At 38.3% G+C, this 18,259-nt stretch overlaps 1 protein-coding gene and 1 long non-coding RNA gene across 2 annotated transcripts; both read left to right on the forward strand.

Annotated features, from left to right (window-relative positions):
- Window positions 1-2,020: 2,020 nt before the first annotated feature.
- Window positions 2,021-3,391, forward strand: LOC18441969 (uncharacterized). Its single transcript, XM_006852193.4, has 2 exons — window positions 2,021-2,219; window positions 2,815-3,391. The coding sequence occupies exons 1-2, from the start codon at window positions 2,108-2,110 to the stop codon at window positions 3,156-3,158; spliced, it is 456 nt and encodes a 151-aa protein (XP_006852255.2). The 5' UTR covers window positions 2,021-2,107; the 3' UTR covers window positions 3,159-3,391.
- A 13,008-nt stretch (window positions 3,392-16,399) lies between these two features.
- Window positions 16,400-17,746, forward strand: LOC148781829 (uncharacterized). The gene is made up of 2 exons (XR_016056963.1): window positions 16,400-16,574; window positions 17,170-17,746. It is a non-coding gene; the product is annotated as an uncharacterized LOC148781829 (long non-coding RNA).
- Window positions 17,747-18,259: the final 513 nt, after the last annotated feature.

Here is an 18,259-nt window from a genome sequence, read left to right on the forward strand (position 1 = left end):
ATTGGAGGAGGCAGTAGGCTTCAAAAAACATTTAATAGAAACCAAATATGCCAAAATTTTTACTTTGCCGTAGCATGGTCCTAAGCAATGGTAAAGGAGGGTTGTGTTAGTTACGGTAGCCGATGTAGAGTTTTGCCATATATTTTGGTGAATCCTGAACCTATGTTATATACTCACATTAGGACATTCTCTCTACGCGATATGCTATATCAGTAATTTCACTGGATTACTGAAATTAAGGGTAATTACAGTTACCCCCCCCCCCCCCTCCCCCCGGAAGCTTGTCACTACTAGGTTGAATTTAAACAAAAAATTCGGCTAAGATTGGAGGAAGCAGTAGACTTCAAATAACATTTAATACCGACCATATATGGCGCAATTTTTACTTTTCCATAGTCAATACCAAGCAAGTTATCACAGTCCTAAGCTTCAGTACAGGAGCGTCATGTTAAGTTAGGTAGCCAGTGTAAAACGTTACTATATATTATGATGAATCCTGAACCTATGTTATATGCTTAGGCTAGGGCGTTCCCTCTAAGTGACATGCGATATCGACCCGAGTGTAACACGAAATGTGTAAGGGTTAGCTAGGGCATTCTCTTGATGTGATGTGTTGCAACGACACACAGTTGTGGTGAAAAGTACCCAACGTCATTTCGAACAAACGCGGTGAAGAACCTAGTGTTTAGCTCACCCATGTGCACAGTGGAACATGAATATATGGGGCACAAAATTTACCAAAGTCGATGTGTATGTGTGTAAGTGGAAAAACATGCAAATACAGAACGTAAGAAATAAAACTTATTGGTTTACCTACCCCAAAGCACAAACATACTTTGGATGTTCCTCTGAAATATCTTACAATGGAAAACATAAATTTCCAATTGAGATAAAAAATACTTACAAATTTGGTTGGTTTATCCAGAGTTTATAGGGGGGTATCTACACTCCTGTAGACCACAATGTAGATTAGGCTTGCGGCAAAATACTTAGTGGTATTTACAGCTTGAAATATTTTGATACATTCTTTATTTACGTTATGATCGATTTTATGATAATAATGATGATGATGATTATGATGATTTGATCTAGAGATCTTAAAACCATATCTATCAAGGCGAGACTGTAGTCCAATTGGTCGGACTGCCAACCAGTGCTTTGACCATTGTGGTTCAAGATAAAATCTAGGTTTAGGAAAAAACAAATTAAAATTCAATGTTGACTAACATTGGGGGGTGGACCAGCCAGATTTTAGCAGTTTGACTAGCTAAATTATGTTGCGCAAGTTTTTAATACATTTTATATTGTTAAACTATTATATTTATTTTTTGTTCCCTTTTTCTAAAATTTGGTCCAACATTCAACCTGTTGTTGGGAGTGAGAATTTAGTCTCCATGTCCAGGATGGATAATGGATAATTAATTGTTGATAGTGCTTAATGGATATGTGAAATTACTTCTACTTTGAAAACAAACGAATGATGGGAGCGAGAATTTAGTGCGGGTAGGCAGCTTTATTCAACAATATCTCTTTGAAAAAACAAGATTACCATCCTACACAGCCAAACATGAAGACTAAACTACGCGGATTACTTTTTTACCAGAGGCTTCAAGGCACAGGTGGTGGTTGTACTGTGAGAAAAGGTCAAGAAAGGAAGGCAGGGAGTGATAGTGCTTAGTGGATATGTGAAATTACTTCTACTCTGAAAACAAATGAATGATGTGAGCGAGAATTTAGTGCTGTTAGGCTGCTTTATTCAATTATACCTCTTTGAAAAAAGAAGATTGCCATCCTAAATAGCCAAACAAGAAGTCTAAAATGGCGAATTACGTTTTTACCAGAGGCTTCAAGGCACAGGTGGTGGTTGTACTGTGAGAAAAGGTCAAGAAAGGAAGGCAGTGAGTGACGAAGGTAATGGTTGAATATATGTTTATCCACTGTGGAAAGAGGATAAGCTTTGAAAAATTTGCCTTTCATGTGAAGTTGACAGCCACTACTAAGTAGTAACCACCTATAAACACCCCTCCTCACTCACTCTACGAACAAGCTTCCATTTCTTTCTTGAGTGAGAAGGGCAGTGTATCCTACCGACTGACTGAGAGAGAAGATGGTGGCAGCAAAGGCCTTCCTCGTTATCACCCTATTGCTCCTTGTAGCCACCCTACTTGTCTACACAGCAGACTGCAAAGAGCAGGTGGACGCGAAACAACAGATTCAAGGTATCATGTCTTCCCCAAATCACTTACTGCTACTATTTATGCTCCTGCTGGAACTACTAATGTGGAGATCGGAATTACTATTTTCTGGGACATCTACTATTCGCTTACTACTACCACTTGGCTACTACTTTCTGAATCGCTTACTACTACTACTACTACAAAATTGTTCCATGTCACTTCATTTTGAAAGACATGACCAGTTCCAATTGACGCTATGTTGATGATAGATTTGAGCTGAAAAGCTCAACAAGTTGAGGTGATATGCAACCTATTGTTTTATGTGTTGGACATGCATCAAGTTTTACCAGTGTTTTAAAAATCTGCTAGCAGCCTTTTTACCAGTACTGGTAAAAGTGCTAGACCACCGACCGAATTTCCTTATTTTATATTATCTTATGTATAAAAACTTTGGAAAATGGCAAGCCTAACAATCAGTTTCGAGCAGGCTAGAAGCTAGTGGGTGATCAGTTCAACCCATCTCTCAAGGTTCAAAATAGTATGCTGCCCTGTGTCATTAGTAACTAATTACTAGGTTGGTAGTTGTGATAATGGTAATTTAGTTTTGTACCTGTTGTTGTTTTGCTGTATATGGCAGAGCAAGCTCATGGGGGTGGATGCAAATACGGTTGCTGCAAGAAAAGCCCACACGGCTGCACGAAGTGTTGCCCTCATCCTACAGAACAAGGAGAAGTAGTAGTGGAGCCCGAAGCTGGGTCGCACTGCAAGCACGGGTGCTGCTACATGTATCACCATGAGTGCAGGCGCTGCTGCGCCCACTCTAATGAGGCCAAGTTCGTCATTGACGATCATGATGTTGCAAACACACAGGCAGAACAAGGCCACGGACACTGCAAACATGGATGCTGCCACATGGATCACGGCCACTGCAAGAGCTGCTGCTCCCACGCTAATGAGGCCGTCGTCATCGAAGAACCCTAAGATAATATCACCACCTTTACTAAATAAATCAGGAGGTCTACCTATCTATGTATGATTTAAGGTCTTAAAGAGTGGTATTTGAGAATAAAAGGGCCAGAAAAGCGAGTCTTAAGTGAGCCCATCGTTGCTGAATGCAACCGTGTGTCTGTCTCTATCCGTTGTAATGAAGGAAACAATCACGTCATGTGGCCTTAGTTCCATGGTGCTATTAACTATACTGTCTGTTGTCTTAACTACCTCTCTCTTTCACTTTCTCTCTCTCACATGGACCTTACGAAGCAGCTACATCAGTCTTTATCAACTTTTTTTCTTTGTGGAGCGAATGAAGCTACTAATGGAACACATCAGTCTTTATCAACTTTTTTTCTTTGTGGAGCGAATGAAGCTACTAATGGAACACATCAGTCTTTATCAACTTTTTTTCTTTGTGGAGCGAATGAAGCTACTAATGGAACATAGTTAAAAAAATTATTTGGTTTTGTGATGATTTGAAATTTTCGTTATTGCACGCTTTATTTTTTTTTGAAGGAAAGGTATAGACTTTTGGTACAAGGTGGTCACAATTAACCTCGACCATTAAATGTGAAGTTAGGTGGCTGCATTTATTCTATTGACCAAACTCAATGTTCAAAAGAAATTTTATCAAACACCCAAGCTATTAGATTTCACATCAGATGGTTTTAAGTAATTGTGACCTTCTTTTACAAAAGGTGATTGGTATCGTCATATACAATCCCTTTTTTATATGTTTCCTTTTTTATTTTTTTAAAATATTTTAAAATATAGATCAAAAGTTTCAATAAACCTTCGTTTGTATATACTTTTACTTTTGTAGTCATTGCATAGTTTCTAGTACTTTAATTATTTATTTGTTCTTGTTTTTCACTTATTTTAAACAAATTAGTTACCTTTTTTGTAGACTATTTTTAACCTATACAGGACTCAACCTACTCCATCTGGACTCCACCGAGTTATTTGCCTTGGAGCAAGGCTGAGTCCAAGGCCCAAGGCATTTTGAAAACTTTGGGTTCAAGTATCGATGTCGGTGGGAGGAATCACCAACCAAGATAGCTCTCAAGGATAACACGTAGCACAATGATTTAATACAATAGTTGTATAGTAATATAATGCAAAAATCTTCAAAATCATGTGAGGGCCATTTGTTTGATCCAAAATTTAAAATATCCACTCTTTTCATTCTAATGATCAATCACAAAAAAAGAAAAATTGAAAATGCAACCTCACAAGTATTTTTTAGCCCAATTAACATGGGCCGTCCATTTTTATGAAATGCTCATATCTAAGCCTTAGAAGGAATTTTTTTTTTAGATAGCTTTATTATCACTAGATGAACAACATTAAAAAAGAAAAAACTAAATTTGAGTTTGTAAATGCTAAGGCCTTGAAATTCACCCAATGAATGGTCTAGTTTTTTTATTTTGGATGACTCATTTCAACCAAATCTAGGGTTCAAATCGAACTTTCTTGTTTTTTTTTTTTGTGATTGATTATTGAGATGAAGAGAGTATGTATGCAAAATTTTGGGTCATACAAATACCACAAACATGATTCCTGAAAGTGTGGTTGCATTATACTATGATACAGTTGTTGCATTAGATCACCGCCGTAATATGTATTTATGTATAATGAATTAACAATTCACCGATTCTGACAAAAGAACCAAAATAGTCGAATGCTCCTTCAATTCATAATTTTTGAAAATTTGAATCGACGCCGAAGTGTTGCACTTCCAATTTCCAATTTGGGGATTTATAGGGAATATAAGAAAAACAAAAACAATGAGGAAAACGTTTATATAGAGTCGAGGATCTAAACATCAATTAGAGCCCACCTCAAAACTTTTACGCGAAGAGGTTGTTGTGATTCCAAACTATCATCAAATTGATTATCTCTACATCAAGATGCATGGACGCGAGAAGAAAAATGGATTTCAAGTTTTTGAAATAGTGCTTCTTGTAACGGATTTTTGGACCGTCAATTTTCAAGATTTTCTAATTTTCATAGATTTGCTCGATCTACACTATTTTTGAAGATGTAAATTTTATCATTAAATATGGAAACATAATTTAAGGCTCCCACAAAGATTTCCAATATTGAAACCACAATTAACGACACCATTTATAGGTGTTCTTTACTCTTATTGTTTAGAGCCTCGACTCTTTAGAGACTGCACGTAAACAATAATGATATCGTTTTCAGTTTCGACATAGTTACTGGGGATGGCTTAACCCATCATACTCATTCATCGGCAGTTTAGGCCCTAAAAGATTTAAGCGTCGTGCGACATTTGGTTACCGAAGGGGTTTCCTTCCTCAATACAAGGAGATCTCTATGAAATCAGCACCGTTGGATTCTTGACTCATTGCTTTATCACCCTTAAAGATGTAGCATGGATTGAGTTGAACAATTTATGAATCCTTGATTTTTCTTCGGAAAGATCATGAGGTTCAAATGTTTGAAATTCAAGACAAGCAACAATGAGATTAACAGCGTCAAAGGATAAATACATGAAGTAAACAACATCATGAAGATAAAGATTACGCCCTACAAATTATGTGATTCAAAAGAAAGGATAACTTCAAGATGAAGATGGAGGGTGAAGAATCAAAGATGGGAAATGCATGGATATCTTTTGAAAAACCATAACTTAACAACGTAAAAGGGGGATCTCTCGAGTGAAGAGGGGTCGCACATTTTTTATAGACACAGTTTACTAGATATAAGTGTTATTGCAAGGTTTTTTTACCGCAGTAAGAATTAAGTGGAAAATAGAGTGAGATATTCAAGACACAAAGAAAGAGATAATCGTATCCTACGATTCATATGTTTGGAAGACTAGATTTGAAGGATAATATCCCTGTATACACCCACAAGAATATGAGCCGATATACTATCGATTTTATCTTTTCCGTTCAGATATGTCTGTATATGTTTTCCCTTATAAACAAATATATAGGTTTCAAGGCCAAAATTAATGATGTTCGGCTTATTTTTCTTTTCTTTAGCACATGTAATTTCTAGAAGGGGATTAAACTTCTTAAACTATTCAATGCCCAGTATAAGATAAGGCATGTGTTTTTGATATAGAATGCACAGGCGAATTTGGCCGCGAATTTGATGCCCTCTGGTTTTCTATTTATAGTCTAATGTTGTTTGTACGTTCCCTTTTAAGCATTCACATTTGGGACATCCAAATCCCTTGCGATTCCATTGGGGAGCAATTCACCTTTCATCTATGGTTGAGTCTAGGAAGTCGAATCTCTCTCTAGGATATGGCCTGAATCACGATCTTTTCCACAGTTACTCTCGTGTATTTTTTATTCACCCTAACGAGCGAACTCTTACGTTAATCACAGGTCATCAACGATAACAAAGGCTTTAATAGTGATATCTCTCCAGGCAGGAACCATGGGGATTCCGTGTGCTATGAAGTCAACGATCGCATGACAAGTGTCCAAGCCACAAACTTCAAAGGCGAGGAAGATGCGAATATCCCGGCCTCAGGTGGACTTGGTCCTAGGCAGCAGACCCTTGAGGGTAATCTTGACTTACTCCAACAATGGTCGGGAAACAAAAGCTGATAATGATGCTGTCACGACCCCACCCCCAAACCCCTGCCGGTGGGCGACAGAGCACGTGATCGCGACCCGAGGTCGCAGACATCACTCAGGTGGGAGTGGCTCAACTCATGAAAACACGGAATCAATAGCAAACCGTGAAAGCAAATTCGAATAAACCCATACAACAGAAAAATATCCATCCAAAAGAACAACCATTAAGTATCAAAAGTCCTTACAATTCATTCAAGGCACTGCCGGCCTAAGATACACAAAATAGGGTATATGTCATGTTGCTGAAACCACCAAAACATACTGTGAAAGTCTTCGGAAGATGGCTTTTCGTGCTTCTTAATTTTGGGCTGCAACTCCCAAACTGCCACCCACCTCAACACATATGCCACCACACTTCACTCTACCGTTATGAAATTAAGATGGAATGAGCTAAAAGCTCAGTAAGAAGATCTACACCACTGCATTTCTACTAGTATAGTAGTGACAGTAATATGCAATGTACATGTATTCACAAGGTATCAAGTGAAGTCTCTTAACAAGCTGTTCAATACTCAAATTGTAACATGATAAAAAGCAGTTCAATAAACAATACATAGGCCAAATCACCTCGCCTAAAGCAGAACAATAAGAACAACAGATCATAGCTACAAAACTACTAAGGCTCTTCTCCCAAAGTAGAAGTTAAGCCAATCTTATTGCTTGGAATTGACTGTTTTGGCCTTGCCTGACAATTCATGAAATTCCAAAACAGTCCTTGCTCTGGCTCTAAAACCTGCGTGATCTTCCATGACTAATCCGGGGTTGCTCTGATGCTCGTTTGATCAAAATATGGTTGTTTTATTATAGGACTCTGCATAGCGATCGATTTGATACCAATTTCAAGTTATAGATCGTGCTTTTAAGCTACGATCATAAGACTTGAAATTTTGATGAATCTTGAAACTTCAGATCGATAGTACGCTCGTTCCTTGATGTTTTTCTATGATTTCTTCATTGTAGTGTACTAAGCATGTCGTCACAATCGCGTGGCAACAATCGGGACACGATTTTGAATCTGAACGAAGATTTCACAACTTTTGGATTTTGGACAGAACCTAGAAATCCGGTGGCCTGAATTACAGTCACTTTCTTGCCTATGTGTGAAAAATTCAATCGTTCATGATGTATGGGGTTTGGACCAATCCTAGCCGTGGACCTTATGCAGACAATAGAATTGGTTTCGTGTTGATCTGATACACGAGCATCGTGATTTGGCCACTTGTGCGAGTCATGTCGTTTTTGCCACTACTTCATGAATCAGCAACTTCTCTTCAGCTTTTCTCCCTACTCGAGTGTTGTCAGGGGGTGTACCACACATCAAAATGCTCGTCTTGACGAGAAGAACACATTCACAAAATTTGAAAGCGATCTTACACGGAACAAGTGAGACATGAGTCTTGAAAGTCACTACTCGTGACTATGAAAATAGCCACCTTTAATGGTGTTTTAGTGCAGGGAGGCCACACAGGAATAGTGTGCGGCATACCTTTTCAATGCTTTGCTCATAACTTTGTCCTAGAGTGTCTGATTAAGCTGAAACTTGACCCATATGGGTTTTCGACTGTGTCGGATCTAACGGAGGTGGTCCTACAGCTCTTTGACTCACCAAAAATATAGTTCCGGTTGTAAGGGTCTATTTCAAGGTGCTAGAGGTCAATTTTTCTGAAATTGTTTGTTTGTGTTCACAGCCTTAGCCAAGTCAGAATGTGATAAAACTTGGCAGGTGGCCTTTTGAAATGCTTACGAAGGTTTTAACCAAATCTGGGGCCATTCTGAGACTATAAAAAATTCCACTATTTTGTTAGACTTTATAGATCAGCTTCCTCTTTATTCCGCATCGAGGACCAAGGTGCTGAAAAATGTGATCAAACCATAGGTGCACGAAGAGAGCACAGGTAGGAGTGTGCGTCGAGAACGAGTACAAGTACGCAGCTGAGTGCGGGTGAACAAGTGTACAACCGAGTGAGAGTAGAAACAGAGAGGATAGACAGGTGCGCTAAAGAGCGCGGGTAGACAGGTGCACAACAGAGAGGAGGTAGAAGCAGCAAGGGTGCAAGGCCTGCCCTACGCACGGGTCAGTGAACTCAGGCGAGAGAGAATGAGAGAGGAGGGGTAGAAGAGAGAGAGAGAAAAAGAAGAGAGAGGGTGGATATATGGTGTGTGTGCGCCTATGTGCACCTCCATGTGTCCTCGTGAACGCATGTGTCATCTGCACTTTTCAGCAAATGACAAAACCATCCCTCCATGAGGGGCCGCTTGCCATGGCTAGTCTTGGGAAGCTTTTTCGGACAACTATGATGGTAATTCAGGCGATCAATCATCATAAAATTGATGCTTGAGCTTTTGTGAATATTTTGATACCCTTTCATCGTCTTGGAACATATTTTTCAGAAAGAACCCAAAATCCGGCCAAGTCCATAAGCTTTGCAAATCTTTAACCATCAGTGTTGGTTGATTTGTGATGTTCCAAGTCTTGATTTTTGTCACAAATTGGAGTGGACACTGTTACAATCATTTTGCAGTAAATTATGTCGGTTTTTAAGCTTTTTCCAATTCGAGAAGTTGCCGAAAAATGGGTTTTCGGAAGCCGAAAAATGGGCTTTCGGGAACCGAGAAAACATGCCTTCCTTCAACCTTAAAATTTTCGTCATCCAGCTTTCGATTACGTATAAAACTTGTACCAAACAGTACCTCTTCGACGCACGGTTGCAACAAACCCATATTTGTGATGATTCGTCACCAAAATCTTAAGCTATGGCCTTCCAAAGAATTGGTTGTTTCTTATGAATTTTCATGTTTCTGAGCATATCTTCTCTTTAGACATTCTCTCACTTCAGGTCACACCAAGATGCATATCATATATAAAAATGATCGGGTCATCAAGATCTAATTCGTATCCAAGTTTGAGCTTAATCAGACCAAAGAAATATATGATCATTTAAAAATCAACCCAAAATGAGAAGACATAGTTTCTATTTATGGAAACAGGTTCACGGAGGCCTCACAACAATAGTGTAAGACCTACCCTTTCTTGGTATGTTAGACCCAAAATGGTCGCGAAGGGTTTGTTTGAGCCGAAATTTGGTATTTGTGGGTTTTCTGACATTCCATATTCAATAGTGGTGGTCTGGTAATTTTTTGAGAACAAAAAGGTAGGGTTGTGGATGTAGGGCTCACTTTCAGCATAAAGGAGCTAGTTTTGATAACCAAGTTTCATTTTGATTATATCGAAACTTATCAGAATATGATGAAACTTTGCAAGTGTCCTTCAGGTATCTCAAACTACCCTTCTCAAGTATTTTGAATTCGTTCTGATACTTCTTTAGAGGGAGCCCAATTTTAGGTTTAATTTTGTAGTGTTCCGTGGTCTGGGGGTGTCTTGCGTACCGACAGGACCATGTTGCTACTGGCTCTCTCCATATTCGCTTCGAGTATACAAGTACTGCAAAAATGACATATAACAAATAGAAAAAATAAGATCTAACACCTAATCCAATCATATAAGGATGAGGAAATATAAATAAGATCAAGAACCTCACCTAAGCATATATATCTTAATCTGAAGATCAAGCTTATCTTCTAATGTTTCTCGTTTTATTTAATAATATTATTATTTTATTTTTCAAGATTTTTTAGGTCACTGGAAACAGAAAACAGTGAATCTAGAGAACATAGGAAACCAAAAAAAGGGGGAAAAAGGGGTTGCCAAAAAACATATTTGGCAATCCATAGAGCGTGGGTCGCATCACCTCGCACTGCGTGAGTCACATCAACTCGCACTGCGTGAGCCAATGCAGCTCATGCTGGCTGTTGAGCGAGTCGACATGACTTGCACACTAACAATGGGCACTGGATCCAATTTTTGCGAGTTTTTCTAGTGCTTTTTTTACTTCCAAACTTTACATTTTTATTGGAAAATTGAAGTATGGTATTAATTATCTAAATAGTAGAATGTACAGCTCGAGACCCCCATGGTGTGTGCGAAACTGTTTATGCACAATTTTGTTGGGTCTCTGATTTGAGATCGAATCAAATTCTTATAAAACGAATTAAATTTGTAGAACATTGGAGAGAGTGGAGCTCACTCAAATTCAATCACACACTTAGAAATAAAGATATAACAAAAAGAATAAAATATAAAAATAATGAAATTAAAGTAAACCAAGGAAAAGAAAGATAACATACCTGAGAAACCTATATTTCAGACTTGTATTAGGACCGTGAGATGATTTACACCTTTTGATGCATTCCCTTCCTTTCTTGAAACATGGCTTTGAAGGTCTAAGATTTTGGAGATCTTGTTCCTCGGATTTTGATTTCAGAGAAATTTGGGCTTAGTTTCTAGCCTAAGGTTTTTTAAGGATTTTCCGTAATTGTCCAAAGGTTTTCCCTAATCGTCCAGGGGCTTTTGGGCTTTTTCTATTTTTCTAGAGAACGTTTTGATGAATTTCCTAATTTTCCTAATTTTCTATGGATTTCTAGGCCTTTTCCTCATTTTCTAGGTATTTTCCTTACTTTAGGGGAATTTATGGGAATTTAAGTGAATTTTCATGTTTTTCAAATGATGTTTTTGGTATCTATGAGAAGTTATTTGTAGACCTAGCATAGGGGTATGGTTGAAATTTATGAATCTAATGTTTTAGTCCCAATCCAATTGGGATAAGGGCAAATCAATCATTTTTTGGGCTTATCCCATACTAAAATTTCCTCAAAGGAGCTTTTAGAAGCTCTAACCCGATTCTGGATCCATTAGGCCAGTGCGAGTCACAATAACTTGTGCGGCCCATGCGCAAGTAGTGGATACTTGCGCAATACAAGTCACCGTGGCTCATGCCACAGACCAATTTTTTAGTTTATCGAACAATTTTATTCAGGCTATAATGTTTTAACTGTAAGTTGGATTCAGGCGATTATTGGACCATTGGAAAGCTGGTGACCTCCTCTATAATTTAGAACTAAATTTGGTCAAATGTGAGTTACTTTTTTGGGATCTATGGCTTAAGGTTTTTAGGAGGGTGATTGGTGTTCGGGCCAGTTTTCTACGTTCATCAAGCTCATGGGTATCTAAGATGATAATATTGGGGTATCAAGAATAGGTTTTGTGTGACTTCCAAACAACTCTAAGAGCTCTAGTTTCACTATAGTTTACTAGGGTTATTGTTTTCTTTAGGACTAAGATTTGAGGTTTATAGGAATTCCCTTATCCAGAATTTTTGGGGGTTATCTACACTCCTATAGACCACAATGTAGATTTGAGCTTGTGGCAAAATGCTTAGTGGTATTTATAGATTAAAATTCTTTTATACAATCTTTATTTACATTATGATCGATTTTACAATATTGATGATGATGTTTATTTGATCCTAAATTCTTAAAGCCATATCTATCAAGGTAAAAACTAAGTTTAGGAAAAATCAAAGTAAAATCCAATGTTTAATAGCATTGGGTGGTGGACCACCCTACTTGTCTTGGGAAGATGGTGGCAGCAAAGGCCTTCCTCGTTATCACCCTATTGCTCCTTGTAGCCACCCTACTTGTCTACAGAGCAGACTGCAAAGAGTGAGAGTAGAAACAGAGAGGATAGACAGGTGCGCTAAAGAGCGCGGGTAGACAGGTGCACAGCAGAGAGGAGGTAGAAGCAGCAAGGGTGCTAGGCCTGCCCTACGCACGGGTCAGTGAACTCAGGCGAGAGAGAATGAGAGAGGAGGGGTAGAGGAGAGAGAGAGAAAAAGAAGAGAGAGGGTGGATATATGGTGTGTGTGCGCCTAGGTGCACCTCCATGTGTCCTCGTGAACGCATGTGTCATCTGCACTTTTCAGCAAATGACAAAACCATCCCTCCATGAGGGGCCGCTTGCCATGGCTAGTCTTGGGAAGCTTTTTCCGACAACTATGATGGTAATTCAGGCGATCAATCATCATAAAATTGATGCTTGAGCTTTTGTGAATATTTTGATACCCTTTCATCGTCTTGGAACATATTTTTCAGAAAGAACCCAAAATCCGGCCAAGTCCATAAACTTTGCAAATCTTTAACCATCAGTGTTGGTTGATTTGTGATGTTCCAAGTCTTGATTTTTGTCACAAATTGGAGTGGACATCGTTACAATCATTTTGCAGTAAATTATGTCGGTTTTTAAGCTTTTTCCAATTCGAGAAGTTGCCGAAAAATGGGTTTTCGGAAGCCGAAAAATGGGCTTTCGGGAACCGAGAAAACATGCCTTTCTTACACCTTAAAATTTTTGTCATCCAGCTTTCGATTACGTATAAAACTTGTACCAAATAGTAGCTCTTCGACTCACGGTTGCAACAAACCCATATTTGTGATGATTCGTCACCAAAATCTTAAGCTATGGCCCAAAGAATTGGTTGTTTCTTATGAATTTTCATGTTTCTGAGCATATCTTCTCTTTAGACATTCTCTCACTTCAGGTCACACCAAGATGCATATCATATATAAAAATGATCGGGTCATCAAAATCTAATTCGTATCCAAGTTTGTGCTTAATCAGACCAAAGAAATATATGATCATTTAAAAATCAACCCAAAATGAGAAGACATAGTTTCCATTTATGGAAACAGGTTCACTGAGGCCTCACAACAATAGTGTAAGACCTACCCTTTCTTGGTATGTTAGACCCAAAATGGTCGTGAAGGGTCCGTTTGAGCCGAAATTCGGTATTTGTGGGTTTTCTTACATTCCATATTCAATAGTGGTGGTCAGGTAATTTTTTGAGAACAAAAAAGTAGGGTCGTAGATGTAGGGCTCACTTTCAGCATAAAGGAGCTAGTTTTGATAACCAAGTTTCATTTTGATTATATCGAAACTTATCAGAATATGATGAAACTTTGCAAGTGTCCTTCAGGTATCTCAAACTACCCTTCTCAAGTATTTTGAATTAGTTCTGATAATTCTTTAGAGGGAGCCCAATTTTAGGTTTAATTTTGTAGTGTTCCGTGGTCTGGGGGTGTCTTGGGTACCGACAGGACCATGTTGCTACTGGCTCTCTCCTTATTCGCTTCGAGTATACAAGTACTACAAAAATGACATATAACAAGGAGAAAAAATAAGATCTAACACCTAATCCAATCATATAAGGATGAGAAAATATAAATAAGATCAAGAACCTCACCTAAGCATATAAATCTTAATCTGAAGATCAAGCTTATCTTCTATTGTTTCTCGTTTTATTTAATAATATTATTATTTTATTTTTCAAGATTTTTTAGGTCACTGGAAACAGAAAACAGTGAATCTAGAGAACATAGGAAACCCAAAAAAGGGGGAAAAAGGGGTTGCCAAAAAACATATTGGGCAATCCATAGAGCGTGGGTCGCATCACCTCGCACTGCGTGAGTCACATCAACTCGCACTGCGCGAGCCAATGCAGCTCATGCTGGCTGTTGAGCTAGTCGATATGACTTGCACACTAACAATGGGCACTGGATCCAATTTTTGCGAGTTTTTCTAGTGCTTTTTTTACTTCCAAACTTTACATTTTTATTGGAAAATTGAAGTATGGTTTTAATTATCTAAATAGTAGAATGTACAGCTCGAGACCCCCATGGTGAGTGCGAAACTGTTTATGCACAAATTTGTTGGGTCTCTGATTTGAGATCGAATCAAATTCTTATAAAACGAATTAAATTTGTAGAACATTGGAGAGAGTGGAGCTCACTCAAATTCAATCACACGCTTAGAAACAAAGATATAACAAAAAGAACAAAATATAAAAATAATGAAATTAAAGTAAACCAAGGAAAAAGGAAGATAACATACCTGAGAAACCTGTATTTCAGACTTGTATTAGGACCGTGAGATGATTTACACCTTTTGATGCATTCCCTTCCTTTCTTGAAACATGGCTTTGAAGGTCTAAGATTTTGGAGATCTTGTTCCTCGGATTTTGATTTCAGAGAAATTTGGGCTTAGTGTCTAGCCTAAGGTTTTTTAAGGATTTTCCCTAATTGTCCAAAGGTTTTCCCTAATCGTCCAGGGGCTTTTGGGCTTTTTCTATTTTTCTAGAGAACCTTTTGATGAATTTCCTAATTTTCCTAATTTTCTATGGATTTCTAGGCCTTTTCTTCATTTTCTAGGTATTTTCCTTACTTTAGGGGAATTTATGGGAATTTAAGTGAATTTTCATGTTTTTCAAATGATGTTTTTGGTATCTATGAGAAGTTATTTGTAGACCTAGCATAGGGGTTTGGTTGAAATTTATGAATCTAATGTTTTAGTCCCAATCCAATTGGGATAAGGGCAAATCAATCATTTTTTGGGCTTATCCCATACTAAAATTTCTTCAAAGGAGGTTTTAGAAGCTCTAACCCGATTCTGGATCCATTAGGCCAGTGCGAGTCACAATAACTTGTGCGGCCCATGCGCAAGTAGTGGATACTGGCTCAATACAAGTCACCGTGGCTCGTGCCACAGACCAATTTTTTAGTTTATCCTACAATTTTATTCAGGCTATAATGTTTTAACTGTAAGTTGGATTCAGGCGATTATTGGACCATTGGAAAGCTGGTGACCTCCTCTATAATTTAGAACTAAATTTGGTCAAATGTGAGTTACTTTTTTGGGATCTATGGCTTAAGGTTTTTAGGAGGGTGATTGGTGTTCGGGCCAGTTTTCTACGTTCATCAAGCTCATGGGTATCTAAGATGATAATATTGGGGTATCAAGAATAGGTTTTGTGTGACTTCCAAACAACTCTAAGAGCTCTAGCTTCACTATAGTTTACTAGGGTTATTGTTTTCTTTAGGACTAAGATTTGAGGTTTATAGGAATTCCCTTATCCAGAATTTTTGGGGGTTATCTACACTCCTATAGACCACAATGTAGATTTGAGCTTGTGGCAAAATGCTTAGTGGTATTTATCGATTAAAATTCTTTTATACAATCTTTATTTACATTATGATCAATTTTACAATATTGATGATGATGTTTATTTGATCCTAAATTCTTAAAGCCATATCTATCAAGGTAAAAACTAAGTTTAGGAAAAATCAAATTAAAATCCAATGTTTAATAGCATTGGGTGGTGGACGAGTCAGATTTTAGCAGTTTGACAAACTAAATGATGTTGAGCAAGTTTTTAATACATATTATATTGCTAAACTATTATATTTATTTTTTGTTCCATTTTTTTAAAATCTGGTCCAACTAATTCGACATGTGGTTGGGAGCGAGAATTCAGTGTCCAAGACTGGGATGGATAATTAGGTGTTGATAGTGCTTAGTGGATATGTGAAATTACTTCCACTCTGAAAACAAATGAATGATGTGAGCGAGAATTTAGTGCTGTTAGGCTGCTTTATTCAATTATACCTCTTTGAAAAAAGAAGATTGCCATCCTAAATAGCCAAACAAGAAGTCTAAAATGGCGAATTACGTTTTTACCAGAGGCTTCAAGGCACAGGTGGTGGTTGTACTGTGAGAAAAGGTCAAGAAAGGAAGGCAGTGAGTGACGAAGGTAATGGTTGAATATATGTTTATCCACTGTGGAAAGAGGATAAGCTTTGAAAAATTTGCCTTTCATGTGAAGTTGACAGCCACTACTAAGTAGTAACCACCTATAAACACCCCTCCTCACTCACTCTACGAACAAGCTTCCATTTCTTTCTTGAGTGAGAAGGGCAGTGTATCCTACCGACTGACTGAGAGAGAAGATGGTGGCAGCAAAGGCCTTCCTCGTTATCACCCTATTGCTCCTTGTAGCCACCCTACTTGTCTACACAGCAGACTGCAAAGAGCAGGTGGACGCGAAACAACAGATTCAAGGTATCATGTCTTCCCCAAATCACTTACTGCTACTATTTATGCTCCTGCTGGAACTACTAATGTGGAGATCGGAATTACTATTTTCTGGGACATCTACTATTCGCTTACTACTACCACTTGGCTACTACTTTCTGAATCGCTTACTACTACTACTACTACAAAATTGTTCCATGTCACTTCATTTTGAAAGACATGACCAGTTCCAATTGACGCTATGTTGATGATAGATTTGAGCTGAAAAGCTCAACAAGTTGAGGTGATATGCAACCTATTGTTTTATGTGTTGGACATGCATCAAGTTTTACCAGTGTTTTAAAAATCTGCTAGCAGCCTTTTTACCAGTACTGGTAAAAGTGCTAGACCACCGACCGAATTTCCTTATTTTATATTATCTTATGTATAAAAACTTTGGAAAATGGCAAGCCTAACAATCAGTTTCGAGCAGGCTAGAAGCTAGTGGGTGATCAGTTCAACCCATCTCTCAAGGTTCAAAATAGTATGCTGCCCTGTGTCATTAGTAACTAATTACTAGGTTGGTAGTTGTGATAATGGTAATTTAGTTTTGTACCTGTTGTTGTTTTGCTGTATATGGCAGAGCAAGCTCATGGGGGTGGATGCAAATACGGTTGCTGCAAGAAAAGCCCACACGGCTGCACGAAGTGTTGCCCTCATCCTACAGAACAAGGAGAAGTAGTAGTGGAGCCCGAAGCTGGGTCGCACTGCAAGCACGGGTGCTGCTACATGTATCACCATGAGTGCAGGCGCTGCTGCGCCCACTCTAATGAGGCCAAGTTCGTCATTGACGATCATGATGTTGCAAACACACAGGCAGAACAAGGCCACGGACACTGCAAACATGGATGCTGCCACATGGATCACGGCCACTGCAAGCGCTGCTGCTCCCACGCTAATGAGGCCGTCGTCATCGAAGAACCCTAAGATAATATCACCACCTTTACTAAATAAATCAGGAGGTCTACCTATCTATGTATGATTTAAGGTCTTAAAGAGTGGTATTTGAGAATAAAAGGGCCAGAAAAGCGAGTCTTAAGTGAGCCCATCGTTGCTGAATGCAACCGTGTGTCTGTCTCTATCCGTTGTAATGAAGGAAACAATCACGTCATGTGGCCTTAGTTCCATGGTGCTATTAACTATACTGTCTGTTGTCTTAACTACCTCTCTCTTTCACTTTCTCTCTCTCACATGGACCTTACGAAGCAGCTACATCAGTCTTTATCAACTTTTTTTCTTTGTGGAGCGAATGAAGCTACTAATGGAACACATCAGTCTTTATCAACTTTTTTTCTTTGTGGAGCGAATGAAGCTACTAATGGAACACATCAGTCTTTATCAACTTTTTTTCTTTGTGGAGCGAATGAAGCTACTAATGGAACATAGTTAAAAAAATTATTTGGTTTTGTGATGATTTGAAATTTTCGTTATTGCACGCTTTATTTTTTTTTGAAGGAAAGGTATAGACTTTTGGTACAAGGTGGTCACAATTAACCTCGACCATTAAATGTGAAGTTAGGTGGCTGCATTTATTCTATTGACCAAACTCAATGTTCAAAAGAAATTTTATCAAACACCCAAGCTATTAGATTTCACATCAGATGGTTTTAAGTAATTGTGACCTTCTTTTACAAAAGGTGATTGGTATCGTCATATACAATCCCTTTTTTATA

This window comes from Amborella trichopoda, chromosome 6, assembly GCF_054954075.1.
Source record: "Amborella trichopoda isolate Santa Cruz 75 chromosome 6, AtrichopodaSantaCruz75HAP2 v2.0, whole genome shotgun sequence".
Taxonomy (NCBI): Eukaryota; Viridiplantae; Streptophyta; class Magnoliopsida; order Amborellales; family Amborellaceae; genus Amborella; species Amborella trichopoda.